Source organism: Sturnira hondurensis, unplaced genomic scaffold (genome assembly GCF_014824575.4).
Source record: "Sturnira hondurensis isolate 20B ecotype Veracruz unplaced genomic scaffold, ASM1482457v3 Scaffold0018728, whole genome shotgun sequence".
Classification (NCBI taxonomy): domain Eukaryota; kingdom Metazoa; phylum Chordata; class Mammalia; order Chiroptera; family Phyllostomidae; genus Sturnira; species Sturnira hondurensis.
The window spans coordinates 6,160,877-6,188,543 of NW_028091359.1; the positions used below are offsets into that span (position 1 = coordinate 6,160,877).

The 27,667-nt window shown below is 51.0% G+C and overlaps 2 protein-coding genes across 13 annotated transcripts; one reads left to right on the plus strand and one right to left on the minus strand.

Moving 5' to 3' along the window:
• The first annotated feature begins 3,062 nt into the window (after positions 1–3,062).
• On the plus strand, positions 3,063–6,493 carry PRR29 (proline rich 29). 5 transcript variants are annotated; one of them, XM_037069731.1, is made up of 6 exons: positions 3,339–3,441; positions 3,754–3,829; positions 4,021–4,127; positions 5,020–5,225; positions 5,373–5,443; positions 5,631–6,493. In XM_037069731.1, the coding sequence occupies exons 1-6, from the start codon at positions 3,382–3,384 to the stop codon at positions 5,657–5,659; spliced, it is 549 nt and encodes a 182-aa protein (XP_036925626.1). In that variant the 5' UTR covers positions 3,339–3,381; the 3' UTR covers positions 5,660–6,493. The 5 variants fall into 5 exon arrangements, with proteins under 5 accessions (XP_036925629.1, XP_036925625.1, XP_036925626.1 ...); XM_037069730.1 differs by having other exon boundaries at positions 3,260–3,441; positions 5,373–6,493; XM_037069732.1 differs by lacking the exon at positions 5,373–5,443.
• A 47-nt stretch (positions 6,494–6,540) lies between these two features.
• Positions 6,541–25,774, minus strand: ICAM2 (intercellular adhesion molecule 2). Of its 8 annotated transcripts, none has more exons than XM_037069739.1 (6): positions 23,654–23,772; positions 13,595–13,725; positions 11,048–11,137; positions 9,020–9,283; positions 7,501–7,821; positions 6,541–6,807 (listed from the first exon to the last, which is right to left on the minus strand). In XM_037069739.1, exons 3-6 carry the CDS (start codon positions 11,106–11,108, stop codon positions 6,629–6,631), a joined length of 825 nt encoding a protein of 274 aa, XP_036925634.1. In that variant the 5' UTR covers positions 11,109–11,137; positions 13,595–13,725; positions 23,654–23,772; the 3' UTR covers positions 6,541–6,628. The 8 variants fall into 8 exon arrangements, with proteins under 8 accessions (XP_036925634.1, XP_036925635.1, XP_036925636.1 ...); XM_037069740.1 differs by lacking the exon at positions 23,654–23,772 and adding an exon at positions 21,045–21,150; XM_037069741.1 differs by lacking the exon at positions 23,654–23,772 and adding an exon at positions 20,206–20,306.
• Between the last annotated feature and the right edge of the window lie 1,893 nt (positions 25,775–27,667).

Genomic DNA, 27,667 nt, shown 5'->3' on the forward strand with positions numbered 1-27,667 from the left:
CCAGTTCCCTGGCCTTCAGTGATTGCATACTCTTCCTTTGAGTAAGTTCCCTTGATTTTGCGTATACACCCCCCCTATTAATAGACGTTGGATAATGTTCAATGTTCAACTCTTAAGAACAACACTGTGATGAGCACTTTTGATTAGAAATCTTTTCCCATGTTTACCTTAGTCCCACAATTAGATTTTACCAAGGCGACTCCGAGGACTGTGGGCGACCATTGTCCCGGGGCGCACTAAAAACAAAAACACCCAAAATAAACAAACCAAAAAAACAACCCGAAGATGCAAGCATGAAAAAAGTGGAAAGGAAATAGGCGGAGTGGTCAATGACTCAAAGAAAAGAATAGCAGGCAGGGCAACTAGCTAGAAACTCACCTCCCCTGCGGCCAGGATAATGTGAGATCTTCTACAAGCAAAATAGTTCAGGCAGATCAGCGTGTGGCCTTTCCTTTCTTCAAATAGCAAATGATCCCATTTCCTTTGAGAAAGAACGCCAGTGGAGTAGAAGCGGGGAGTTTTTATCAGGGCCCCCTGTCTTTTAAGACACACGTTTCATGAAACACACGTTTCATTACCACAATCTTCCATTAGCGGTAGTGAACCGATCACCTCTTCCTGCCTGTGCCCCTCGGTCACCTCCCGCCTGCTCTGGGCCCCCTGTGAGAGCGACCAGGGCGGCGGCCCTCCTGCCTCCGGTTGGATGTCCGTTTAATTCACGGACCACTAGACTCCTCAACAAAGTTTCTTCCATGTGTGTTTCAGTATTTCATTTCGCCCAATGCAAATGTATTCTAGAACTACTAGAATGGCTTTTGCCAGGAGTTTTCAGCAGCCTGGAGACAGACAGGGAGAGAGGGGAGGCTGCTGGCCTCGTTTGGACCCCCCCCAAAGACAGCTGCGGAGCCCAGGATTTGGGAGCATGCAGCCTGTTTGGAAGGAGACCTCAGAAAGCACCAAGGGGGAGTGGAGGAGTGACAGGAAGAGGAGAAAAGCCAATAAAGTATGTGGTCGTGAATGGCTGTTCACCGGGATGACTGAGGCACAGGGCCACAGGGACCTCGGAGAGATTGTGGGGCGGACCCTCTGCTCGGCGCTTCTTCATGGAGCCCAGGAGGCTGGGCAGCTTACATGAACTCCTGCTCCTTAATGCTCCTGGGATGCCTGCCTCCCTGTGGCCAGAAAATGCCCCCAGGCGGGAGACTGTAGGCCAGTGCAGGAACCAATCGCAGGGGCCCCGGGGGAGGCTGGGGGTGTGGGTAGGCCCTGATGGACAGCTCTATAGTTGCTTCTCTCTCTTCCTGCCTCCCTCCCTGTGTCTGTATCTTTCCCTCTCTCCCTCTGCACATATGTATGTTCACACATGCACACGCACATATATACATGTGATTTTAAAAACTGAAATCAGATCTTACTATGCTTACTGATTGTTTTGCTCAACTCAATCATTCCACATCAATAGACTCACTCTATATCATAATTGTCGAAAAATTGTCGATGACTGGATAGTGTTCCATTGGGAAGATGCATTTGTTCTTTCGAATCAGACATTTATTCATTCTAATCCGGGTTGACATAAACAAAGATGTGAGGAACCAGACGAATCTTCCAAAAACATGGCTGCGTGCACGTCGCCCCCAATTTCTCCCCTGCTCCAAACCCACCAAGAGCTCTCTGTTACCCACACCCACACGGTGAACCCTAAATTCCATACCTAGGCCTTTGAGTCTGAGCCCCCCGGCTGCGGGAACTTCTCTCTGCCCAGCAACTCCAGCACAGCCACGAAGTTGGACCTGTGGGATCATTGAAGGCCCTGTCTGTCCCTGCACTGGCGCCTCTGCCCAGGCTGTGTCCCTGGCCTGGGCGCCCTGTCCCTGCCACACCGCTCCCCCATCCCGAGGACCTGCACCTCCCTCGGAACTCATCCCTCACCGCCCCAGTCCTCTCTTCCTCCTCATCCCTCCTGTGTGTCTCATCCATGAGGGACTTTGCACAGTCTTGTACTTTTGCTCTCTTTTCAGGGGTGCGTTTTCACTCTCTGACTGTGCATCGGGGAGCCAGCGAGGCTGCACGACTGTGTCTCAGTGCTCAGAAGGGCACCTTGCACACACAGGCACTTCATGGGCAAGATGGATGACAGTGAGCTCAAGGGCTGGTTTTGTCTTTCTCCCTGGATGAGGGTGGAGACAGATGGAAAGATGGGCCTGTGTCCTCCCACTCACAGGGGCCCTGTGATCACAGTGCCCCATCTGTGTTGGTGGCTGTCGAAGCCCTAAGACCCACCAGGGCTCCGACAGCCACCAACTGTCCACAGGCTCCTTCCCCTTGGACACAGACTAAGGCTCAGACGGGGAGGTGGAAACGGTCTTTCTGATTTTAGACACCAGGACTGCCCGGAAGGGTTGCCGAACAGAAGTGCAGAGTGGGGGAAGGGCAGTTAAGGGCGTGCTAATCCCAGCTTCCTGTCCTGGTTTTCCTTGACGGCTGCGCAGGGCCTGTCTTAGGGTGTTCACGGCTACCGAAATAGATCTCTCCTCTCACCTGCTCTGAGGCAAAGCAGACCTTGATGACTCCTTGCCAAAGAATGCTTGCTTTGGTCCTTTTTCCAGGGTGAAGGACATTAATAGGGCATTGCTGCTGACCCCCCCAGGCTTCTCCACCTCCGCTGAGTACGGCATAGAGGCTCACCTTGGCCCAGGAGCAGGGAGCGAATAGTGAGGACAGGGTAGTGGGGAGTCAGGGGCCAGCCACCTGTTTCTGGCCAGGGCCCAGCCTTTTCTGTGAACTTGGTTGGTGTTTCCTTCCTTAGTCTGCTCTAGAAACCAACCTCCGGCGGAGGACTGCCCTCTGACTCCGCCCTCCTCACCCCCAGTCCGCCGCCCCTGGCCTCATCCTACAGGATTTTCTGTCCTGCTTAACCCACCTTCTTAGCCAAATGGGCTTTGGGACCTGAAATCAAATTTGGGACCTTTGGGACCTCCTCTTTATAGGAGTCAAGGGCCGGCTTCCCCACCACTCCCTCACTGTGTTCACTTACCAAACACAGATCCCCGCCCCCCACCCCCACCCCCCCAGGGCCGGTACTGGGGCTGCACAAGGGTTGGGTGTACAGAGAGGAATAGGACGGATGCCTCGCCCTAGTGCAGGGGTGGGGGTGGGGCCGGGGGCGGTTGGAGGTAGACAGGGGAGAAAAAAACGGGCTTCCTAGGCATGGGGTCCTGGGGACCCCATGTCCTAGGAGATGGAGAGAGGAGAGCACAAAGCAGCAACTTTGGGCAAATGGCCCAGGCAGCTGGAGCCTGTGGGGCGGGACCTGCGCTTAACCAGGAAGAGACTTTGGCGTCCTGTCGCCAAGGTAACCCTGACACCGGGAAGCTAGCTATGGCCTCTGGGACTGGAGGGAGCTGGGGTGCTCACCCACCACAGGGTGCAGCCCCAATGGTGAGAGCTGAGCCAGGGAGCAGAACCTTACCGAGGAGGCCTGGGGTGGAGGCAGAGTTGGGGAGCAGTGCCCGCTGGGGGGTGGGAGGTGAGGGGGTTACCAACTCTGGAGGGAGCGGTGGGGGTTCAGGAGAGCGACCTCAGTGAGAGAGGATGAGACTGGCAGGGAGGGAGCAGGCCCAGAGGGACACGGAGAGGAGTTCGAGGCCCCTGCAGAATGAGGGAGGCAGCTGGGTGGGGCATGCCGGAGGAGGTCTTCGGACCCCCAATCCCTTCTCCACTCAGCCTGCCTGAGTCACCCTCTCCCCCCAGACCTGGGTGCCCGTCCTGCAGCCCCTCCCATGGACAGTCCCACCATTGCCCCCGCAGCTTAGCCGCGTGAAGGAAGGTGAGATTCCGGGATCCCGCCCGCCTCCTGTACCTCCCTCTACCCACATACATGCCCCGGTGTTGGGTGTTGGCGCTGCCTCACCACCCTCTTATGCGTCCTGGGCTGGGTGTCTGGGAAAAGGCCCTGGGGTCGGGCCAGAGGGCTGGGGAGGGGGGGCCTGGTGCACCCACTGAACCCTAGCCCCCTAGACCTGCTGGAGCTGATGATGCTGCAGAACGCACAGATGAACCAGCTGCTCCTGAGTCGCCTGGTGGCGGCCACGCTGAACCCCTGGCCAGCTGCCTCTGGCCCGCAGGTGCGAAGGCTGGGGGTGGGCCACTGGGGCCGCCCACCTGCAGGTCCAGGCATGGGGATACATCTGGGACATCTCCTTGAGAGAAAAGACCGGGCAAAAAACAAAAACAAAAACAAAAAAACCCAGCAGGAAGCCAGCCTGTACCTATCTGACTAGGTCTGTTTGGCATCTATTATGCCAGGCCCTGTACCTCCTCCATGGGGTGGGGGTGGGGCCCCTAAATCAAGACCACTCAGGTCTTGTTTTCAAGGAGGTGTCCCTGCAATGTGTCCCTCACTGGACTGCAGGCCCAGGAAGGCAGGTGCCGTTGTACCTGGACCTCCCTCGTGCCTGGGACTTACTAGGGGCCCCACCGACAACAAGTGAATGAATAAACAAATTACCATGAACACAGAACAACAAGGGCTGCCACAGGAGAGCTGCCCTGCCTGTGTACTCACCTGGTGGGGGGATGAGGAAACATTCCTTAGAGGAGCAATCGGCCTTAGAACCAGCCCTTGAAAGCCAGGTGGGATTTTGATGATATGAGGGGAGAGCTGTGTCCACCACCCAGGCTGGCAGAGCCCTGCAGGGGCCCTGGGACAGGCCGGGGCAGTTTGCTAGACCTCCACCCCAGTTCTGGGTCTGGATCCATCACACCTGGATCCTTCCAGCCCCTGCTCTGCCTTTTATTAGCTGGTGACCTAGGACAAGTTGCTCAACCTCTTTTGAGCCTCAGTTTCCCCACCCGTGAAATAAGGGACAGATGTCTCCAAGGCCTCGCGTACAGGGAGTGAAGATCAATCAAAGATAGCTGTTTGAGGGTGTGTACCCGGGAGAATGACTTAGAGGAACAGAGGAGTCGGGGGAGGCCTGTGTCACCACCTCCCCTCCACTCTCACACAATCCCCAGGTCTACCTGGAGGGTCCACAAGAGGAAGGTGAGGAAGAGGAGGTGCTGGAAGCCCCGGAGGAAGGCCCATTGGTGCTCCATCACCACTACCTGCCCTGGCTGGCCCCGGCTCTGGGGCCTTTCCTTTGCCCTCCCTGGCCTCAGCCTCCGCTGCAGGACACATCCGGGATTCAGCAGCTCTCTCCAGCCTCCATGAAAAAGGGGGTGTAAGTGCGCTCACTGGGCACTGCCAGGGCCCTTCTTTGGCTGGGCTGGAAGAGCTGTCTTGGGGCTGGGGGTGGGGCAGAAACCCTTGTGGACCAAACCCCAGAGGCTGCTTCTGATGGGGGTATTTTTTTTCATCCCCGTCTTAGGAGAGCTGTGCCCCCACCCCCACCCCCCAGTGCCACAGGGACTGTGGGTGCGGATGTGCCCCCGGCTTCAGGTAGGGGCAGGGTGGGTGGGCAGTGGGGTCCAGACCTAAGGATGGGTCAGGAGGGTCATGTTCCTGTGAGGGGGACTTCTAGTGTCACCGCGGCAGGCAACTGGCCTGTCCCCTTCCCCTTCCCTCCTTTGGGTCCACTGGGGCAAGAGGGAGTCGAGATAAAGGTGCCCTCTCCCCCGCCCCCCAGATTACTATGATGCTGAGAGCCTGCCATGAAGACAGACACTGGCCCAGGGACCCACACCAGCTGCAGCAACCCTGGGTACCCAAGTGCCCCTCCAGTGCTTGAAGCCACGCCTGGCAGCCATTCTCAGCCTCAGCCCCACCCAGGCCTCCCCTCCCGGCTGAGTCAGTGTCCTCTCCATCCCACTAAGATCCTGAACCAGCCCGATCTCTTCTCTGGGGGAAGAGCCCATTGGAGCGCCACTCCAGGCCCAGGGACCACAGGAAAACCAACTGTGCTCTATGGCTTGGGGGCAGCTGGAAACCAGACCCCCCCCCTCCATTCCCACCCCCTCTCTGGGAAGGCCAGGGCTGCAGGGTCTCAGTCTGGCGTGAGAATGGAGCAGGTGGAGAGAAGACTGCTTTTGTGTCCACAGCTCTCTGAAGGCCAAGGGTGATGTGGGAGTCCTGACTGGGAGGGCCCTGGGGCTGTGCCAGTTCCCCTGAGGCCCCCACCCTCGCCCCAGCTTCCTGTTGGCCCTGTCCTGGTCCAGCTGGGCATGGCCTGAATTCCTGGAGGGCCACGTGGGGCACAGCATCTATGCCCCACCAGCCTGGGGTGCGTCTCCCCAGTGCTCCCTCAGAGGGAATTTGTTAGGTTTCCCAGCCGGCCCGGTGAGGGTGGCCATCAGGTGCCGGGGCTGGTCAGCACGGGAGTGCCCCAGGGCCTGGGCTGGCTGGGAAGGCCCCCATGAAGGAGGGGCGAGAGGGAAACTGAGGAGATATCTGGGAACAGAGGTCTGGGTCTCATGAGTGACCTCCCTGGCAGCTGAGTATTCTCCCAGGAGGAGACACTGAGGCACAAGGTTAAGTCCAGGTGTTTCTATTCAGACTAGAAAAGGAAATGTCCCCAGAGTCCTCTGCGGCTTGTCATTGTCCTTCAGCCAGGGCTGGACCACAACCCTGAGGAGCCACAATGAGTCCCAGTGGCTATCACGGCGGGGGCCGTGCCCCATGGGTAGACTATGCGCGGTAGGCCCGTCTCAGCCTCCTCCAAGCTGCTTGCACCCCGTAACTGCCTCTTCGCCTCTGGTGCCACTGCTGGCCGAAGATAAAGCACAGCAGGACGGATGTCACAAACAACAGCAGCAGCACGGACACAGCCACGATGACGATGAGCATCTGCTTGGACTGCTTGGGCTCTAGGGAAGAAGGGGCAGTGATCCTAGAAGTCCTCTGGTCCTAGGTGCCCAGGGGCCAAGGGGGAGTGGAGGCCCACCCATCACCCACCCACCCCATCGTCCATCCTGCTGCCACCCTGTGTTACAGAGATGAGCGGCAATTGGTGCACTAATGAGGGGACAGGTAAACTGGGGTCCAGGCCACCAGCCAGGCCTCAGTGAGACTGTGAGGGCAGATGTTCCCCCCGACATCAGCCCTTGGCACCAGCATGTGGTCTCTGGTTACCATGGCCTGGACAGTGGTGTGGCCCAGATCAACGCCTCCCTAGGCAGAGCTGAGGGAGTTTCTACCAAACTCTCTGAAGACAGGGAACATCTTGGTCATCAAGACTCACAGAACAGTGAAGTTCTAGGAGACCTTAGGGGTCAGTTAAGTCAAACTTTTCCTTGTAGAGAGGAGCCATGGCCAGAGAAAGGAAGTTGACTTGGTCAAGGTCACACAGCTAACTAATGGCCAAATAACTACTCGAGGTCCTCCACACTGGGGACTTCAGGGAGGAAGGAGCTTAAGAGGGACCCTCAGCACTGGGTGTGGGGTCCTTGGGTGCCTGCCCCTCTGAGCTGGCAAAGAGTGGGCTAAGGTTTTTATTTCCCCGGGGACCTAAAGTGAGCGCCCTGTCCTTCCCTCCCTCTATCCTGGGGGCTTCCCCTCACCATGGATCTTGAGTCCCTGGGACTCTGATGTTGTGCGAATGATTTTCCCACCACGAGACTGCAGGTCCAGCTCGGCCTGGCACGAGAAGTTGTAGTGTTCATCCTCCCTGTGGGCTGTTCTGTTGTATGTGGTCATGGCTTCTTGTGGGGTGGCTGTTGCCCCCTCGAAGGTCTGCCGGTGCAGGGACTCGTTGCCACGGAGCAAGGTGAGGGTGAGTTTCTCCAGGGGTGCCACATCAGGCACCCTGCACTCAATGATGAAGGATTCGCCCATAATCACCCAAATGGGCTGCACCGTCATCAGCACCACCTTTGGAGGGTCTGCAGGGAAGGCCAGGGGAGGTCTGATTAGATGGGGGCGTGGTCCCAATGGGCCCACCTGGCCATGGTCACCCCCCATCAGCACTGTGTTCTCGGGTCCCTGGCTGGACTTGAGGGGGAGGATGTCGGCTGGGGCCTGGCCTGCTTCGCAGTGCAAAGAGGGGAAGAAGGAAGCAGTTCTGGGCGAAGGGTGGGCTGGGTGGTAGTTCCACAAATGCGACGGCTTCCGGAAGATGGACAAGGACGGGGGTGGTCAGGTGTCTTACAAAGAGAGGGTCCAGAAACTGTGTGGTCAACCAGAGAGATATAAATGTTTGCGTTTGCCTGCTTTCTCTCCAGAAATTAAAAACTAATTTCAAAAATGAAACAGTTGGATAATTGTGTGCAGGGACTTAGAAGGGAGTGACCACGGGAACTGGGCCGTGAACTGTGAAGTTCTCACTTAAGAGGTAGGGGCTGAAGTCAGACCTGCCTTAGTTCTCCAGGGTCAGGTTCACAGCTGCCTCGAAAACTTATCAAACAGAGCCCTCGGTGTCGCCTGGATTTCCCTTTGAACCAGAATGCCTCGCCTCCATCACCCCGGGTGATCTGTTGCATTTAGGACATCTTTCTATTCTTTGGATCTACTGCTGTCAGTAAGGGGGAGGACCCAAGTGATACCCTTAGTGCCAAGATGTTGAGAGAATCCCGGCCTATCAGGAGGTCTCCAAGGCTCATGCACAGGGGTGTGTGTGTGTGTGTGTGTGTGTGTGATGGTCCCTTCTTTGCTAAGGACCCTCAGGGGAAGATAAAAGCACCTGGTGACTCGGTGAGCTGAAGGGGACACTGGAGAGCGCACAGCCCTCCTGACAGTGCTGCCCCTGCTCGTCATGGGAGGTGGGTGCTCCGGTGAAGGGGCTGCCACGGGCCAGGAGGAGGCTGGGAGTCCTGCCCAGGGGAGGGCTTTTAGCTCCATGTGCCTCTTGCCTGGACCGCCCTCCTCTGAGCAAGTCCCAAAACGGGGGCTGCCAGGAGGCTCAGGGAGGCCAGGGAAGGGTGTGAGCAGACGCTGAGCTCCTGGTCTGGATCTGGCTCTGTCACCTCAGGAGCCCAGGAAGGTGGGGGCCGTGACGGGAGTGGCCAGGAGTAGGAACACTGGGTAGACACAGGGTCTGCCCTGGAGAGGAATGATCCTGCTGAGAGAGTGTGCAGCACTCACAAAACACACTGATGTTGACGGGCGCTGACACCTGCTTCTGGGAGCAGGTGAAGTAGCAAAGCACGGCCGTGTCCTGGGAGATGCCAAACACCTTGTACTGTTTCCACTGAGCTCCTTCCTTCAGCAAAGTCTTATTTAGGGAGGTCTCCACACCCCCGGTATCAGGCGTGGGACAGGTGGTACTGCAGTTGATCACCGTGGACCCTCCGTGCTCCACCACCAGCTGCTCTGTGCACGTCCTTACTTCGAACTCCTCAGCAGACCCTGGAGGACCAGAAACACCGGGCAGCAGATGTCCCCGTCCTTCTGCCCAGGGGAGCTGCCCACCACTGGCAGTCTGATCAAGGGACTCCTTCTGCTCCTTGACCCTTGACCATTGTTCAGGCCTTGCGTCTAGACCGAGGAGGCAGCCTGACGTTGGTTGTCCCTCCTCCAGCCCATCATCTCCAGAAGAAGTGCATGCATCTCATGCACATCTTCTATCTCTGTGGAGAGAGATCCTATTCGACCTTGAAGGCCCAGCCCAAATGTGCCCTCCCCCGTGAAGGCCTCTCTGAGAAGGAGGTGGACTCTGCCTCCTGAGTTTCTGTGGCCCAGGGTTCGACCTCTCCCTTCTTCCCTTCTTCCTCAAATACTGTTCGAACACCTGCTATGTGCCAGGTACTGTTCTAGGCTCTGCAGGAGTGAACGAAGCAGACCAAACCCTGCCTCTGCAGAGACTCACATTCTAGTGAAGGAAACAGATGATAATAAACAACTATCCAGCCCATGGGGTAGTGACAGGTGCCTGAGAAATGAAACAAAGTGGCGGGGTAGGGGCATGGCCATTTTAGCACAGGCATCACTGAGGTAACGACATTTGAGCAAAGAGATGAAGGGGGTGGGAATGAGCCCTGCAGATACTGGGGGCAGAGGGCTCCGGGGAGAGGTGACTGTCAGCTCAATGCCCTGGGTCAGGGGTGTGCTTGGTGAGTTGGTGGAATAGTTAGGTGTCCAGGGTGTTGGAGCTCAGTGAGGGCAAAGACAGGGGAAGAGGAAGACACCAAGGAGATGGAACCACCTGGCCTGTGACTCACTGCACTGGTGATTCACATCCATGTTGGCTCTCCCTTAGCTGTTCTAGAGCTTCTAGAAGGCAGGCCCCTATTTATCACTGTACTTAGCACAATGCCCTGTGTGTGACAGACTCAAGAAGTATCTGATGTGTGAAGGTCGAGTCTTCAGCACTCACGTCTCCCTCAGCAGCCACCAGGAAGGTCCTCGGTCTGACCAAGCAGGCCCAGCCTGTGTCCTGTGCTTGAGCCATGCCCACATGCCCCCATGGTACAGATCTTGCTGTACAATGAAGTGGCAAGAGAGGGGCTTTGCAGGAAGGCAGAGCTGGATTTGAATCTTGAGTTCACCATGCACCAGCTATGTGACCTTAGGCAAGGTGCTTTCCCCCTCTGAACCTCAGTTTCTTCATCTGTAAAATGGGCTAGTAAATCCTTTCCCAAAGGAGAGTTCAATGAGATAGCCCCTTAAAAGCACCTGGCAGGGTATCCAAAACAGAGTGCTGGGCACATGGCGGCAGTGTCCCTCTCAGTGCCCTTGACCCACTAGAAGGAGTTTTACTTTCGCTCTGAGGATAGCCAGAAGGTGAGGCCCTGTACTGCCCTCTTTGTCCCCTAGGCCACATCTGAAGATCAGCTGAAGCATACCCTTACCTTCTCTCAAATCCCAGCTCCCTTCATCTCCTTAAGCCTCTCCCCAGCCCACCATATAGCCTCCATGACCTGCCACATCCACACGCCGTGACGCCATAGGGTTGTTCCACCTGGTATCCGGAAGGCCAAGACGCCCGCCTGATGCCTGGGTCGTACAGAAACCAGGTTGCCACAGGATCCGGTACCCACTGTGGCCAACCACTGTGTTCAAAACCGCAGAGACTTCAGGGTCAGCACCACCCCCAACCTAAAGCCAGCAGAGCAGGCAGCCCACCCTCTGGCCCAGCACGTGCCAAGCCAGGAACCCCAGGCACTGGCTCACCTGGGCAGAAGAGCAGGGCCAGAAGGGCCACGGGCAGGCCCCAGCAGCCAGAAGGAGACATCTCAACGCGGAGAACGGCCGGTAGACTGCAGAGATAGAGGACGCAGACTAAGGAGTGGTGGCCTAACGTTGAAGCGCTTACACCTCCAGCCTTTTGTCAGTGGGTGACTGCATTTCCTCTTATTATCTGAGTGGCCCTGGGGAAGCCATGTAGAAGGCGGGCCCCGGATCCGGGCTTGTAGGAACCCAGGCAGAGGAAGCTGGATGCTGCCGATAAGCAGGGGCATAACCTGACTCTCGGCCATGCTCCGGTGGGGTCAGGGTGCTGAAGAGTGCCCATGCATGGACAAGCATGTGCATGCGTGTGAGTGACATGCACGCACACAGGATTCTGGCACACTGTGTGGACGCAGGAGACAGGAATGACTACATGCCCCAGATCTGGGGAACCCCGAATCTCACAACACATTGCTGGGATTCCCTCTGGAAAGAAAATATCTGAAGTCAGGACCTGTCCGGGACATAGAGTCACCATAACAAAGCAGATAAAGAGCTGGGATTTTCTCGGGAAACGTGGGTGGGAATTGGAGGAGCTCTAGCTAACAGTGGAGCCCAAGTTGACTTAAACCTGAACACACCTGCTCAGCTTTCCTTGTCACCCTATCGGTGACTCAGCTGATACAGGGCCACTGAGGCCCAGAGCTTTGGGAAATGTTCCCACGATAGTCGCCACAGACAGAGGTAACAGGGGTCAGGCTGGCTGTAGCCCAAATCCTCAGCTTCCCATTTTCGAACCGGGCTTGTGGGGTCACCCCGCAGGCAGGGAGCCTTGGTGTGAGGGTTTAAAGCCTGGCAAGTTGAAGTGTGTGCTTCTAGGAGGCTTTGTCACCGGTTGCAGGGATCCTCACAAGCAGAGAGCTGGTGAGAGGGGGGTTCTGTTCGTGGGGGTGGGTCTAGCCAGGAGGCTTTTGCTTCTGACACACCCAGCCTTCGGTTGCCCCAGTTCTGGCCAGGAGGCCCTGGGACCGGCTGGCCTAGGAAGCACCCACCTGTGGCATTTCCAATGGGAAGCCCCAGCCTTTTCAGGGCTCAGCCCAAACCTCATTGCTGGCTTGGGAGGGTGGGGTGAGGTCCCGGCCTTCTCTGGGCTGTGGAGGCCAAAGGCTGTCACCACAGTGCAGTCATCAAGTGCTGCCCTTGTCAGTGGGGACCCAGGAAGCCTGGGACAGGCCGCTGGGCCTCGGAATGACACAGAGGGGAGAGTGGAACCAAACCCCAGCGCAGGGGTCTGAGCCCACCTGTGGCTGCAGGAGACGCACTTCCAATCCAAGCGGGAGGCTGAGCAGCAGCCCTGGGGGGCCAGGCAGTGGGCCCTGCTGTGTGGCAACTCTGTGGCCTCCACTGGGCCTGAACAGTAATAACAACAGTAATAATAATAATAATAATAAACAATAGCTACAAAAATAATAACAATAATGCAACAGTGAACATTTACTGACTACAGGTCACAAGCACTCTATGAGTATTAACTAATTAAATCTCCCAACTCTACGAGGTAGGTGCTGTTGTGTCCCCATCTTATGAGTAGGGAGACTGAGTCACGGGGCAATTTAAGTGGTTTGCCCAAAGTCACACACTTAGGAGAGAGTGAGTGAACATAATGAGTGAGAGGCAGCCTGGAGACCACTGAAACCCACCAAGAGCAGGGGCAAGAGAAGGATTCCTAGGTGCTTGATGCCCAGCAGAACCTTGGGAGGGAAATGCAAGACAACAGAAGGCCACAGAAATTGCTGGGGCCTTCTTTGCCATGAGAGCTTTGGGAAGGGCAGGTTGGTTCACATCCGGAGTTTCTAGAAGGAACAGTGCCTGTGAACCCGGCCACACTTGCAGCTGGGCCAGCCCGAATCCATACCTGCGGGCCTTAGTGAGGCTTCTTCGGCCCACAGGTCCTGCCCTGAGCCCACCAGGCCTGCTCTCCCCACCAACTCCTCTTTTGATCTCTCTCCCATGCCCCTGGGCCAGCCAGGCACGTGAATGTGGCATTGTGAGACATGTGGACTGTGGTCCAAGAGCTTACATGTCAGTCTCCCCTGCGTCCCCTGCGTTCCCACTGACCTGTCCACCCAAGAGGGTGGAAGCTGGATCACGTGCACTGCTACCTCCAGCAGAAAATGACATCCACTGGCACACAGTGGGCACCTAATTACTGTTCAGTTGGTAGATGGATGGGTGGGTGGATTAGCAAATGAATGAAAGACAGTAGTCTTGGTCAACAAGCCCTGCAGCCTTGATTCTGGGCCCACTCAGCATATCTTTCTCCTTCTGCTGGTGCCTCAGCTGTCCCCCAGCTACAGCTGGGCTGACAGCAGAAGCAGACAACTGAGGGTCCTGGGTCTCCGAGGTCGGGTGTTAGGCGTTAGGCGGGGACTGGGTTTTTCCTGAGACTTTCTGGAGCAGAGCTGGCAGGAACAAGCCCTCCCCTTTCTGGTCCTAACAGCAGGTGCTCATGGGCCGCCAGCTGCCTGTGCTCACCTACCTGTGAGTGAAGAAGCCGACAGAAAGACGGCTCAGTGGTGGATGGAAGGTGAACCGCAACGGTCACAGGTAACGCACTGGCTGGGGGTGTGGCGGGGTGGACGGCAGACAGCGCAGGGCTGGGTTTCTGGCTGGTGATGGTTCTGTGTTGCAGAAACGAAAGAGCTTTTTAGACTGGACATCGGTGGGCGGCTCTTGCCCTTCAAACCTGCCCAGGGAGGTCAGGGCTAGTGCAGGGCATTGTGCAGGGGCGTAACTCCAAGGTGTGTTCGGCCTCACAGAGCTTTTGGGACGGGAAGGGAAGGTGACATGGGGGAGGAGGTGTCTACTTGCATAAGGCCAGAGGCCTTCTGGGAGACAGTGAAGAGGATTTGGGGGTGACGGTCAGGTCCTAGGATGCCATGGTCAGCACTTCCAAACAAAAGAGAACGAGCAAAGCTTCCTGACGTTAAGGAGTTGCAGGGAGATGGAGGAAACTGACCTTCGTGTGGAGGAGAGAAGAAACTCAGGTCTTCCTCCCCAGACCACTGTTTCACCCTCATACACTCCCTGGCTTATTCTTTAGGGCCCCGAGTTCCTCAGCGGAACGGACAAAAGCAGGGCTGTGGAGGGGAGAGGAAGGAGAAGAACTTCCAGCTACCGCCTCCCAGACTCTCATTCCTCCTTGGAAAATCCCTCCCTTCCTGCTCTCTGTCAGGAATGTTACAATCCACACACTCCATTTTCTGAGTCTTAACTCCTTTAACCAGAGTCTCAAATACACAGAAGCACTGTTTGTCCTTTAATGGGTCCAGAAGCCAGATGACTTAGAACCGAGCTACGTGTACAGGAAAGCAGTAGCTGGGCACCATGGGGGGTCGTGGGTTCTGGAAGATACCCGAGAACTGGAAGGGAGAGCATGTTGGAGCCTCAGTTTAGGAAGTGAACTCATCTCCTCCATAGGGGCTGACTGGGTCTTAATCAGGGGACTTCTGTCGCTCATATTCCTGTTCAAGGAAAACAATTTTCAGACTAGAACTGTGTTCCTGGCAAAACCATCTTTCCAGGACCAGTGGGGAAACTCAGGAGTCAGAAAATTTTAGTCTCAGATAAAAGTTAATAAGCCTAGTAGTTAATGCGTGTGAGAAGCTATTGTTTCAGGAACTGCAGGTACGGCTTCCCCTGACTCCTGGAGAGCACAAGCCATTGACCTTTGTGCCCCAGAAGAGACCATAAGCAGTCAAGGTGGCATCCGAGCTATTGTGCTCCAGGGAGAGAATCTGCTGCCCAGGACACAGGTGAAGAAACTCACCCAGGACCCAGGACACAGGGCACAGATGAAGAAAATGACTGGTCAGTGGATGAAAGGATGTTGGGAAAATTGCCAGACTTGCAGCGTTTATCTGATTCACCTCTTTTCTGAATTCCAAATCCCTTACCTACACTTTCTTCCCTTGAATTCCAGACCCCTTACCTACACTTTTGCCCCCTTAAAAAAGAGGCTGGCTTGATTCCATTTTTAGTTTTCTGAGGACATTCCATACTGTTTTCCACAGTGGCTGCACCAGTCTACAATCCCACCAACAGTGCACTAGGGTTCCTTCTTCTCCTCAACCTCTCCAACACTTGTGGTTTGTTGCTTTGTTTATGATGGCCATTCTGACCAGTGTGAAGTGGTATCTCATTGTGGTTTTAATTTGCATCTCTCTGACGGCTAGTAATGCTAAGCATCTTTTCATATGCCTCTGGGCCCTCTGTATGTCTTCCTTGGAGAAGTGTCTGTTCAGGTCCTTTGCCCATTTTTCAATTGGGTTTTTTGTCTTCCCGGAGTGGAGCCGTGTGAGTTCTTTATATATTTTAAAGATCAAACCCTTGTCCAAGGTATCATTGGCAAATATATTTTCCCATACAACTGGTCCCCTTTTTATTTTGCCAATGTTTTCTTTAGCTGTGCAGAAGATTTTTATTTTGATGAAGTCTCATTTGCTTATTCTTTCCTTTATGTCCTTACTCTAGGGGACATAATGGTAAAAATATTGCTGTGTGTAACATCTGAGAGTTTCACCAGTTCAAAAGAACCTATGCACCCCAATACTCACAGCAGCACAATTTACAATAGCCAAGTGCTGGAAGCAACCTATGTGCCCATCAGTTAATGAGTAGATCAAAAAACGGTGGTACATGTACTCAACGGAATACTATGCAGCAGGAAAAAAGGAGCTCCTACCTTCGCAATACCATGGATAGAACTGGAGAGCATTACGCTAAGTGAAATAAGCCAGGTGGTGAAAGACAAATACCATATGACCTCACCTATAAGTAGAACCTAATTAAAAAAACAAACAAGCAAGCAAAATAAACCAGAGATATTGAAATAAAGAACACACTGACCAGAGGGGAGGGAGTAGGGGGATACTAGGGAAAAGAAGGGGAAGGGTCATTAAGGAACATGTATAGAGGACACAGGGACAAAGTCAAAGGTGGGTAGGATTGAGGGTGGGAGGTGGGGGTGAGTGGGGCAGGGAAAGTGATGGTAGGAAAATGGGGACAACTGCACTTGAACAACAATAAAGAAAAAAAAGGATGGTTTGAAAGGAAAGGGAAGACAGACCGTTAGGGTACAAACCCACCGTCTTCTCAGATCGACAGCCATCTGAATAAAGCACCCATAAAGATTCAATTGTCTCTGCTCATTGGGTCTGGGAGGTGACAGGCAGCATGAACGCCGGCTCTTCTGGTTTCAGGACCAAGGTGAGATAAGGATACTGATAAACAGAGATTGATCGAGCTTATTCCCAAGGTGCCCACCCTAAAGGACCTTTAAAGACAGGTGTCAGGCAGTGTTCCAAATGGCCATAGGACACTTTTCTATGCAAAAAGGAAGGATAAAGAAGTAAAATGGCAATTGAGTATGTAACTCCTGGCAATCACTGTCTGCAATGTTTATTCGAGAAGTTCTTAAAAGTGCAAAGCTAAAATACTGGGCAATAATATGTGAGGGGATTACATTCTAGATTCCTGTGTGGTATAGAAAGGAGGGTGCACTGGAAGTGGTACAAGCATGGTAAAATTTCAAGGAAAATTAGGAGAGAGAGAGTTCACAAGCCATAAACCACGAGAGGGGATTAAGATGGTATCAAAACAGACAACCTTCAACCAATCAAAAAATTAAATGAGGATAAAAGCATTGAAAAAGTGGGACACATGTAAACTTCAAAAAAAAAAGATGTTTGTTAATGATCACAATAAAGATAAAAATTTTAGCTGCAGTAAAAGACAGAGGTTGTGCCATGATTTTTTGCCCTTGCCTCGTGTTAATCAGTGACTGTGGTGTCTGCATTTCATGCAAAAGACGAAGCCTCATAGGCACACATCAGCCACAGCAGGAGAGGAACAGAGTTTAGGCCTGTGGTCCTGACAAATCCTGTGGTTCAGGCTGGTTCCCTTGGGAATCCCAGGATTCGATGTGATTAGCAAACAAGCATGACCTGGCCCCCCATTCTCTCTGACGCCCCAGCCACCTGCTTGTCTTGTACACACCACCTGGCGCTCAATCGTCTACTTCCACTTCGAGGACAGAGAGCGCATCTGGGTATTTATCAGATGCAGGTTAAGGAACTGGACTGAGAAAATGGATGTGTGTGGATTGTAATGCTTCTGAGAGAGAGCATGGAGGGAGGGATTTTCCAAGTTGGAAAAGAGTTTGGGAGGTGGCAGCTGGAAGCTCCCCCCCTTCTTTTTCCCTCTCCTCCCCGTGATTAGATTTCTGGTGACGTACACCATCACCAGAGTCCTTTTCTGTACCTCTTCTCTGCAAAACATGGCTTCAGGTTACTAAGAGAATGAGGAAGGAAAAAGGGAACTAACATTTAGCTGTCATCTATTCTTTGCTAGGCACTAAGCTAAAGGTTTTAATGCATCATTTTATTTAATTATCACACCAAACAACAAAAACAGAGAGCCATTCTGATGGCGCATATGAGAACAGCGGCTCAGGTGAGTTAATAACGTGCTTGCGTCTCAGCCAGCCAGCAGGCGAGAGAGCGGAGATGAAGACTTGGGGATGACCAGGGGGTGGCTGGCTTATCAGCGTTGCCAGGGGTTGGGGCGGGGGGAGAGGGATAAATAGGTGGAACAGGATTTTGGGGGGAGTGAAACTATTCTGTTTGCTACTCGAATGGTGGGTACATGTCATGATACGTTTGTCCAAACCCATAGAATGTACAACACCAAGAGTGAACCCTGATGTAAACTCTGGACTTTGGGTGACAATGATGTGCCAGTGTAGGTTCACAGAAAGTAACAAATGTACCGCTCTGCTGGGGGATGTTGACAATGGGGAGGCTGTATAAATGCGGGGGTGGAATATATGAGAAATCTCTGTACCTTCCCCTCTCTGTACCTTCCCCTAAAACTGCTCTAAAAAAATAAGTCTATTACAAACGTTTAAGTTTCCTTGTAGTTCAAACACTACTTCAGAAGAGGATCTTCAGAAGTAGTGAAGGGATAGGTTAGGGATCCTGGGTTAGGGATCCTGCCAGCTATAGATTGATTGATGCTGAGAAGCAGGCTTTTCAACTCAATGTTTTGTTAGCAGCGTTTAGTGAAAGTCATGGACTCAATCAGTCTTAATTGTTCGTCTCAGTTTAAATTTAAAAAATATTAAAACCCCAAACTCAGTTCTGTGTTGTTTATGAGACACACCCAACCCATGAGTATGCAAGGGGCAAAGGTCAAAGGGTGGAAGAAAGACCTGCCAGGCAAACACTGACCGGAAGAAAGCCCAGAAAGCGCTACTGATACTGGACTTAGAGGATTTGTGAGCTAAAAACACCCATTTGGAATAGCGTACGTGCCTAAGTGAAAAGGTCAGTTCACCAGGAAATTACAGTAGTTCTAAACTTGTAGGCATCTAGCTTTAAAAAAAAGAAATAAAAACCATAAAGAGAAAAAAACACCATCATAGCAAGAAATCTTAGGACACTTCCTTCAACGATGAATAATGAAGCAGATAAAAAAAATCAGGAAATGAATAGAAGAGCCAAAACACACAGTTTAAAAGCTTGATATGTACCTATAAATTAGAAAACACAAGTTTTTTAAAAAATAGTCTTAAAATTCTATATATTTGGTAATATAAAAATAGGCTCTAAGCAACCCATGGTTCAAAGAAAAAATAGAAATAACCTACTTTAAAATCTATTGAACTGAATGGTCATGAAGAAACAATGTATTGAAATGTATGGGATGCATCAAGTGTGATACTTGGAGGGAAGATTCTAGCCGTAAATGCCTGTATTAGAAATGAGTCTGAAACAAGCGTCCAATGTAAGTAAGCAGAGTCAAGAAGTCAGGAAAGAAAAACAAAGGAAACACAAAAGGGAACGAAGAGAACAAACCAAAGCAAACAGAACAAAGCAAACCCGAAAGTGAACTCAAAGAGAGTACTAATGAGCAGAAATCAACAATATGGAAAATAAAAGAGACAGGACCGAGAAAGCCAAAAGTGAGTCCTTGAAAAAAACAGATAGAATGGGCACGTCTCTGGTAAAATCTATTCAGAAACAAAAGAAAGCACCAGTGAATGTTCTTAGGAATGGAAATAGGAACATTTAAAAAGAAGACCTTACAAACTCACAGGGAGGGAAAGTAGGCCAGAAGTCGCTGGGTGTTGTTGTTGGGGAGAGGGGAGGGGAAGTGAAGAATTGTTTCACGGGTACAGTTTCTGTTTTGTATAAGAAAATGCCAGAGAGTGGCCGCAAAACAACCGTTTGCACTTACCACAAGCAACTATTGCTCTCAGACAAAGAGGACTTTTAGGACAAAAATATTTATTCGAAATAGAATACCTAAATTAAAGGTCAATTCACCAGGAAGTTTTAATGGTTCTAAGCTTGTAAGGATCTATCTCGAAAAAACTACAGAGATAAAACCACTATCATAGCAAGACATTTTAAATACATATCTCTCGGCTGGGATTAACGAAGCAGACAAATGCACAGTTAAGATGGAACATCTTGGGTTATGTGTATTTTACCACAATTACAGATAAAAAAGGACTATACATAATTTATGCCAAGAAATATGAAGCAAAGTAGACCGAATATTAGAAAAGTATAACGAAACTTGATTTAAGAAGAAATTAAAAGCCCAAATGATTCTATAACCATTAAAAAGTTGAATCAGTTAATTTTAAAACTTCCCACAAAGAAAATCCCTGCTCCAGATAGTTTTATAGAAGTTTAAATAGAGATAATTCTAATTTTATACAACCTCTTTCTGAAAATGGGAAAATCGGGAACACTCTCTGACTCTGTGAGGCCAGTATGACCTTCACATGAAAATGAGGCAAGTACAGAATGAGAAAGAAAAATTAGAAGCCAATCTCACTCAAAAATATAGATGCAAGGATTAGAAAAAATACTAGCAACCCAAATCTAGCAATGCGTAAACATAAGAGATAGCACATCCAAGCGCAGCTTGTCTCTGGTACGCAAAGCTGGTTTAATGATAGAAAAACACGTCCACACGGCGTTTACTCCGTCGGTAAGAGCAAACTTGGGTGTTCTACGTCACATCACTTCTGCCTTCTTCTGACACCAGCTGCGGTCACAGCGGACAATGCCATGCGAGCTTAGACTCACCTTACGTTGCCAATGTCCCACCTCAAGTTCACACCGAGTTTCTTTTTGCTTTTTGCCTCTTCAGTGTGCTGAGGGAGCCACTTATCATGTGGGAAAATGAAGTCCCGTAATTTGTAACCCCACACGCGGGAGGGGCAGGAGCCGGAGGCATGCTACAGCTTCCTGCTTTCCCACGGACAATTGTGGGCGGCAGCTTCTAGGTTTGTTAAGACGTCCCAGCAGAACTGAGCTCCCTCGGTCTACAGTAGCATCAATCACACACCTTTAACTGGCTTTTCCCTCTTCCCCTGTTTCCCTGTTTCAACCTCCCTGCTCCCCAGAATCACGTCTCAAGTAACCTACCTGAACCTTCATCCTTGCTCCAGGCTCTGCTTTTGAAGGAGCCCAGACTAATGACTTACATGAACAGATTTAAGAAGAGAAAATACACAATCTGAAAAATCATTTCTACCAGGAAAAATAGGAATAATCTGGCAAAACATGTATATGACCTACAGTAACAAGTCATGAAACCTCATTGAAAGACATTAAATACAATCTATGTAAATGGAGAGAGAGCCCATGTAACTGAATGGCCGATTCAATACCATAAAGATATCAATCCTCCCCTGACTAATGTACAGCTGCAGAGCAATTGCAGTTAACCTCAATTTTGCATGAAAATTGAAAGCTGATTCTTAAAACTTACATGGAAGAGCAAAAGGACCAAAATATCCCTAAACAACATTAAGGGAAGGGGATTTGCTCTCTTAGATATTAAGACTTAGTATAGAACACAGCGTTAGTGTAGATGTAGACAAATTAACCAGAAGGACAATGCCATGCGAGCTTAGACTCACCTTACGTTGCCAATGTCCCACCTCAAGTTCACACCGTGTTTCTTTTTGCTTTTTGCCTCTTCAGTGTGCTGAGGGAGCCACTTATCATGCGGGAAAATGAAGTCCCGTAATTTGTAACCCCACACGCGGGAGGGGCAGGAGCCGGAGGCGTGCTACAGCTTCCTGCTTTCCCACGGACAATTGTGGGCGGCAGCCTCTAGGTTTGTAAGACGTCCCAGCAGAACTGAGCTCCCTCGGCCTACAGTAGCATCAATCACACACCTTTAACTGGCTTTTCCCTCTTCCCCTGTTTCCCTGTTTCAACCTCCCTGCTCCCCAGAATCACGTCTCAAGTAACCTACCTGAACCTTCATCCTTGCTCCAGGCTCTGCTTTTGAAGGAGCCCAGACTAATGACTTACATGAACAGATTTAAGAAGAGAAAATACACAATCTGAAAAATCATTTCTACCAGGAAAAATAGGAATAATCTGGCAAAACATGTATATGACCTACAGTAACAAGTCATGAAACCTCATTGAAAGACATTAAATACAATCTATGTAAATGGAGAGAGAGAGAGCCCATGTAACTGAATGGCCGATTCAATACCATAAAGATATCAATCCTCCCCTGACTAATGTACAGCTGCAGAGCAATTGCAGTTAACCTCAATTTTGCATGAAAATTGAAAGCTGATTCTTAAAACTTACATGGAAGAGCAAAAGGACCAAAATATCCCTAAACAACATTAAGGGAAGGGGATATGCTCTCTTAGATATTAAGACTTAGTATAGAACACAGTGTTAGTGTAGATGTAGACAAATTAACCATAAGGACACAAAGAGCCCAGCAAAACCCTGTATAAAACTACACGGAGAAAAATGGAGGGAAACATATTCCTACTTTACATCACATGTAGAAATCAGTTCCATGTAGATGCCGGACTTGTGAAAGAACACGTTAAAAACTTTTATAAGGCTATGTAGTAGAATATTTTTATGTTTTCTGAGCAGGGAAGGACTTCTTAAGCAAGATCCCCAAAACGCTAATCATAAACTAAACATCTGTCAACTTTGATTACATTAAAGATACATATGAGCATTTCAGAGAAAAGGAAACAAGCATAAACAAATAAAAAAGAACTTTTAACTCAGTGGTAGCCAGAAAATTCTAAATTAAAACCGCAGTGGATACCATTTGGGACCTACCGGATAGGCAAAAGTTAAGAATCTAACGAGACCCAAATGCTGGAGGGTTGTAGGGCAATGGCAACACTTATAATTGCTGGTGAGAGGGTGTATGAGTCCTCCGGGAAATCACCAGGTATCACCTTGTAAGGGTGAATATTCTCGTTCCCCGTCACCCACAATTCCACTCCCAGATACATGCCCCAGAGAAGCTTTTGCACTAAGAACCAGGAGACAAGTCCCACGCTGGCCTCTGCTGTCTGTGTGACTTCGATCAAGTCACTTATCAGTGTCTGCTTCTGTAAAATGGGATTAATAATCCTACCTTCCTCACGGGGTTGTTGTATGGATTAAACACAGGGAGTTAACATTTTAATGGTTCTAATTAAAGATTTTATATATTTTTCAGAGCAAGAGGAAGGGTGGGAGAAAGGGAGAGAGAGCGAGACATGGGTTGGTTTCCTCTGTCACACCCCCGGCCATGGACCTGGCCTGCAACCCAGGCGTGCGCCCTGACCGGAATCGAACCAGCCACATTTTGGTTTGCGGGATGACCCTTAACCCACTGAGCCACACCAGTCAGGGCAAGTTAATATTTTTAAGTATTTAAAGCATGCCTAGCACACAGGAAATGTTATGTAACTGCTTCACACACACACACACACAACTAGACCTGCATTTGTGATAAAGCACAAAATATCAAGAGAACGATAACTCCCGAATTCAGGAGGGTGGTTACATCTGGATGGGAAGTAAAACACACAGGTAGATGCAAGATCTAGGAATCGTCCTTGTGTTGAGTGGTGGGTTCAGGGCTGTCCATATTCTCATGCTGTCTGTAAAGTACATGTATGCCACACGTGTGCATATCAGGTGCTACACAGGGAACAGAGAAATTCCTACATATCTACAAAGAAGAGGAAGCTCCATGGGAACATGTGGGAAGTCCCCATCTAGCTGAGGAGGGAGAACTGCACTGAGTGAGATTCAACATGAACCCCAGGTGCGAGCCCCAGAGGGAGGGGACTGTCCCTTCCCTATGCATCAGCTCTAGCCCGGCTCACAGGCACAGCCCCGCTCAGATGGCCTAGGTTCTAAGCACGTGGGCCCTGGACAGAATGGCAGCCCCACGCTTCTGTATCTGTCACCTCAGTAACAGAGCAGGCGAGGAAGCGGAGAACAAACACAGGAAACCACCACAAAAGCAAGGCCCGCGCACTCAGAGAGAGCAGACAGGAGCTGCTCAAGCTGGGAACTGGGAACAGCCAAACTCCCAGTCAGAAGGAACTCTGGGATTTCCAGCTCCCTCCCACCCCCAACTGTGCTTAGGGGGGGGGGGGACTGAGGCCCAGAGAGGGCACGGCATTGAAACTCAGGCCTTGACACTCCATCCCAAATTCTTCCCACTCTGCCAGGAGGAAGGTGAGCAATGGGACCTTACCTGTCACTTGCTGAATGGAGTGACAGAGATGGGGAAGGAGGGGGCGGGCAGGGGTCCGGCCACCTTGACAGGTGAAGGCGGGCTGCGATGCTGCCTCCGGTGCCGTGGAGCGTGGTTCTGACGTGTTCATTCAGGCACCTTCCTTCCGTCTTACTCAGAAGTCATGTGCTTCCTGTGTCAGATTATCTCAACTAACCTTACTTCCGGTCCACTTAACCGTTGTGAGTGCATGGTTCTGTGGCGTTGAGTACGTCCACATTGCTGTGCAGCCGTCCCCAGCACCTGTCTCCAGAACGTTCTCACCTGCCCCCAAGCTGGAACTCTGTGCTCGTGAAGCACTAAACTCCCCAGTTGCCCCTCACCCCAGCCTCTGGCAACCTCTGTTTTCTGTTTTCTGTTTCTATGAGTCCAATCGCCCCAGGGACCTCATGTGAGTGGGGTCACATGGTGTCTGTCCTTCTGTGACGGGCTCATTTCACTTAGCACAATGTCCTCAAGGTTCATCCATGTTGTGGCACATGTCAGAATTACCTTTAAAAAAATCTTCATCCAAAAACATGTTTTTTATTGGTTTTAGAGAGGGTGAGAAAGAGAGATACATCAGTGCCTCCTATATGCACCCTGACTGGGGATTGAACCCCAAACCTTTTGGTGTAAGGGATGATGCTCCAACCAACCAAGCCACTTGACCAGGGCTTACCTTCTCTTTAAGGCTGAATAACATTCCGTTATATGATAGATTACATTCATTTACCTGCTCATCTGTCCATGGACACTGGGGCTCCTTCCTCCTTTTGGCTATTGTGAGTAACGCTGCTATGAACATGGGTGGTCTATGGCCATACCACCCTGAACGCGCCCGATCTCATCTGAACATGGGGGGACAAATACCTCCTCGAGTCCCCATTCCCAAATCTCTGGGGTACACACTCAGAAGAGAAATTTTCTGGATCACATGGTAGCTCTATGTTTCATTTTCTTTTTGAGAAACTGCTGTACCACTTCCCCCCATCTTTAAAAAAATTTTTTTATCTTCACCTGAGGACATTTTTTTTCCCATTGCTTTAAAGAGAGAGGAAGGGGGAGGGAGAGAGAGAGAAAAAAATTGATGTGAGAGAGACACATTGATTGTTTGCCTTCTCGTACGTGCCCCAACCGAGGATCAAACTGAAGACATTTCGGTCTACCAGACAACGCTCCAGCCAGCCGAGCCGCACCAGCTAGGGCTTCCCGTCTCTCTCTTTTGATGCGCAGTTTCTGTACTACTGGGGGCCTTTGATGAAGGAGAAAGTTTCAGGGGAGCCACTTGTCATCCCCTTTGACAACTGCTTTTCTAGTTCTTAGCTGGGGAAAAGCCAAATTGCACAGGAAAATATAAATCTCAGGGTGTGAGCAGTTTCCTGCAGGTTGCTGTGCCTGACACGCTGTTCCCTCCAAATTCACTTTCTCTGCTCAGGACCCAAAGAGGGGGTATGGAGAAAGAGACTATGGATGAGATGGGCCACGTGGCAGGAGCCCCGGCAGAGTCCCCCACAGCTCTCTGGGCATCGAGTCACAGAGTCACTGTTCAGAGCCAGGTCTGTAGTAACCGGGAGTTGGTGGGAAGAGGAGGCTCCCGCTGGCTGAGCGCATTCCTGGGGACTCATGTCTGCATTTGGAGGGGGTCCCAATGAGGGGAGGAGCTCAGGAGGTAGGCCTGTCTCTGACTGTCCTAAAATAAAGGCACTCAGTTAAATTTGAATTTCAGATAAGTTATTTTTAGTGCCTCAAATATTGCATGTTGCAATAGTCGCATATAGTATGTACATATAGGTATGAGTGTATATGTACATATGTGTATGTATCTGTATATCCCTCTCCAGATGGCGCGTGCACAATACTCAGAACCAGCATGCAGAATGGGTGCAGAACTCTGGTAGAAACCGGGGGGCAGAGGCATGGTCAAGTTCAGTGCATGTGGGATGGCAGGGGTCAGCACTAGGCTGAGAACACAGAGGGTGCATGAAAAGGCAGCAAAGTCACCCACAAACCCCCAACAGTCAGCCAGAGGGAGGGACAGACCAAGGGGGCTGTTTTTTATCACAGAATTACAAACAGCTTTATACTCCTCTGGACGCCCACGTCTGACAGCAGCCCTGCTGGGAGGCCCCCAACACCAAGTCTGACCGGCCAGGGCATTCTTGACTCCCGAACAGCGGAACTCTCCACACACGCAGCTTTTAGCAGAAGAGGTGCAGCTGGGCCCACCGCAGATCCCCTCAATGCAGGCCTCCGCACCTGTGTTAAAAGGCACACAGACTTTTAATAGCCATCGTGTGAAGAGGAGACCCCTCTCTTCAACCCCTCATTCTCCCTTTCCCTTTTTTTGGGCTTCTGGACAGATCACTTTTCCATGTCCATTTCCTTCCCTTCTCGGCCAAACTCCTGGTGCTTTCCTCTTTGCACCTCCAGGAGCAGGCTCAAACAATGGTTTACTGGACTTAAGCTGGAGGCTCAGTTTTACGAGACACGTGGTTTACTGTAAATGTTCTCAAACTTTAGTGTCTATCAGCATCATTAGAGGGCCCCAGCCCAGAGCTTCTGGTTCAGCAGGTCTGGGGGAGGCCCAACAATTTTCATTCCTAGGTGATGCTGATGCTTCTGGTCCTGGGATCACTGTCTGTCAGAAAGTGTTCTCAGTCCGAATGAAGGCAAGGCAGTCACCAGTGGAAACCAGAGATTTGGAGCAGAAATGCTAACCAGGCCCCTGGAAGGCTGGCCCTTCACAAGGCAGGCATGGGTTCACTGGCCTGATGGGCCAGATTGAATAATGGAGACGCTGGGGTCGGTCTGACATAGCGTGGTTATGAGGACTTGTGTTTGAATCTCTGCTCAGCCCCTTGCTGGCCGTGTAACCTTGGTCAAGCTGCTTAACTTTTCTGAGCTTCTGTTTCCTCCTCTATAAAATGGGGTGATAATACAGTGATAGCCAGCATTTCTGTCATGTTCACTATGCATGCATGTGGAGTAGTAACTGAGCAGGCATGCAGCAGCAAGAGGGTGGGCAGAAATTGGGTGGGGATCCCACATCTAAGCTCCAAGGCCCTCTGGCCTGCCTCAGAGTCCCCCTGGACAGGCTTCTGGGAGGAATGAGTGCTATTATTTAAAAACATTGACTGATTTTGTTTTAGCTGTGGTTGTTAATGATTGTGAGTTTGCTGTCATTTTACTATACATGTTTTTTATCTTCTTAGATAAGTCCCTTTAGCATTTCATATAATAAGGGCGATGATGATGAACTCCTTGAACTTGACCTTATCTGGGAAGCACTTTATCTGCCCTTCCATTCTAAATGAAAGCTTTGCTGGATAGAGCAATCTTGGATGTAGGTCCTTGCCTTTCATGACTTGGAATACTTCTTTCCAGTTCCTTCTTGCCTGCAAGGTCTCTTTTGAGAAAACAAACTAAGCAAACAACTAGAACAGGAACAGAACCTCAGAATGGAGATCACATGGAGGGTTAGCAACAGGGGAGTGAGAGGAGGAGAGAGGGGGAAAAAGTACAGAGAATAAGTAGCATAGATGGTAGGTAGAAAATAGGGGGAAGATAAGAATAGTATGGGAAATGTAGAAGCTAAAGAACTTATGACACATGGACATGAACTCAAACAGGGGAATGTGGATGGGAGAGGGTGTGCTGGGTGGAGGGGAATGAAGGGAGGAAAATGGGACAACTGTAATAGCATAATCGATAAAATATATTTTTAAAAAACATTGACTGAGGCGCTAACCACTCAATCAAGTTTATGGTGCTTGTCACTGCTGGTGCCTGGACACACACCTGTCTGTGTCCTTGCAGGCTGTGTTCAAGGACACCCTAGTACATGTCCTGACTATTGAATGAACCCACAGAGTGTCAGACCCAGGCCATCCCCATACAGGGAGGGGCGACTACACAATGCTAACCCTTGAATGAGAGAAGTTTGTGACTGCGCGTCACTTAGAAAACTACCTGCTCGTGAAGCCCATGGATTGT

Excerpts from the sequence above, each read along its gene's own strand:
- ICAM2 (XM_037069737.1), bottom strand. The coding sequence starts at position 11,108 with ATGTCTCCTTCTGGCTGCTGGGGCCTGCCCGTGGCCCTTCTGGCCCTG. Across the intron at positions 9,284-11,047 it reads GGCCCTGCTCTTCTGCCCAG|GGTCTGCTGAGGAGTTCGAA; the intron begins GTGAGCCAGTGC and ends CTGGTCCTCCAG. Across the intron at positions 7,822-9,019 it reads CGTCAACATCAGTGTGTTTT|ACCCTCCAAAGGTGGTGCTG; the intron begins GTGAGTGCTGCA and ends CCTTCCCTGCAG.
- PRR29 (XM_037069730.1), top strand. The coding sequence starts at position 3,280 with ATGGCCCAGGCAGCTGGAGCCTGTGGGGCGGGACCTGCGCTTAACCAG. Across the intron at positions 3,830-4,020 it reads GCTTAGCCGCGTGAAGGAAG|ACCTGCTGGAGCTGATGATG; the intron begins GTGAGATTCCGG and ends CTAGCCCCCTAG. Across the intron at positions 5,226-5,372 it reads GCCTCCATGAAAAAGGGGGT|GAGAGCTGTGCCCCCACCCC; the intron begins GTAAGTGCGCTC and ends TCCCCGTCTTAG.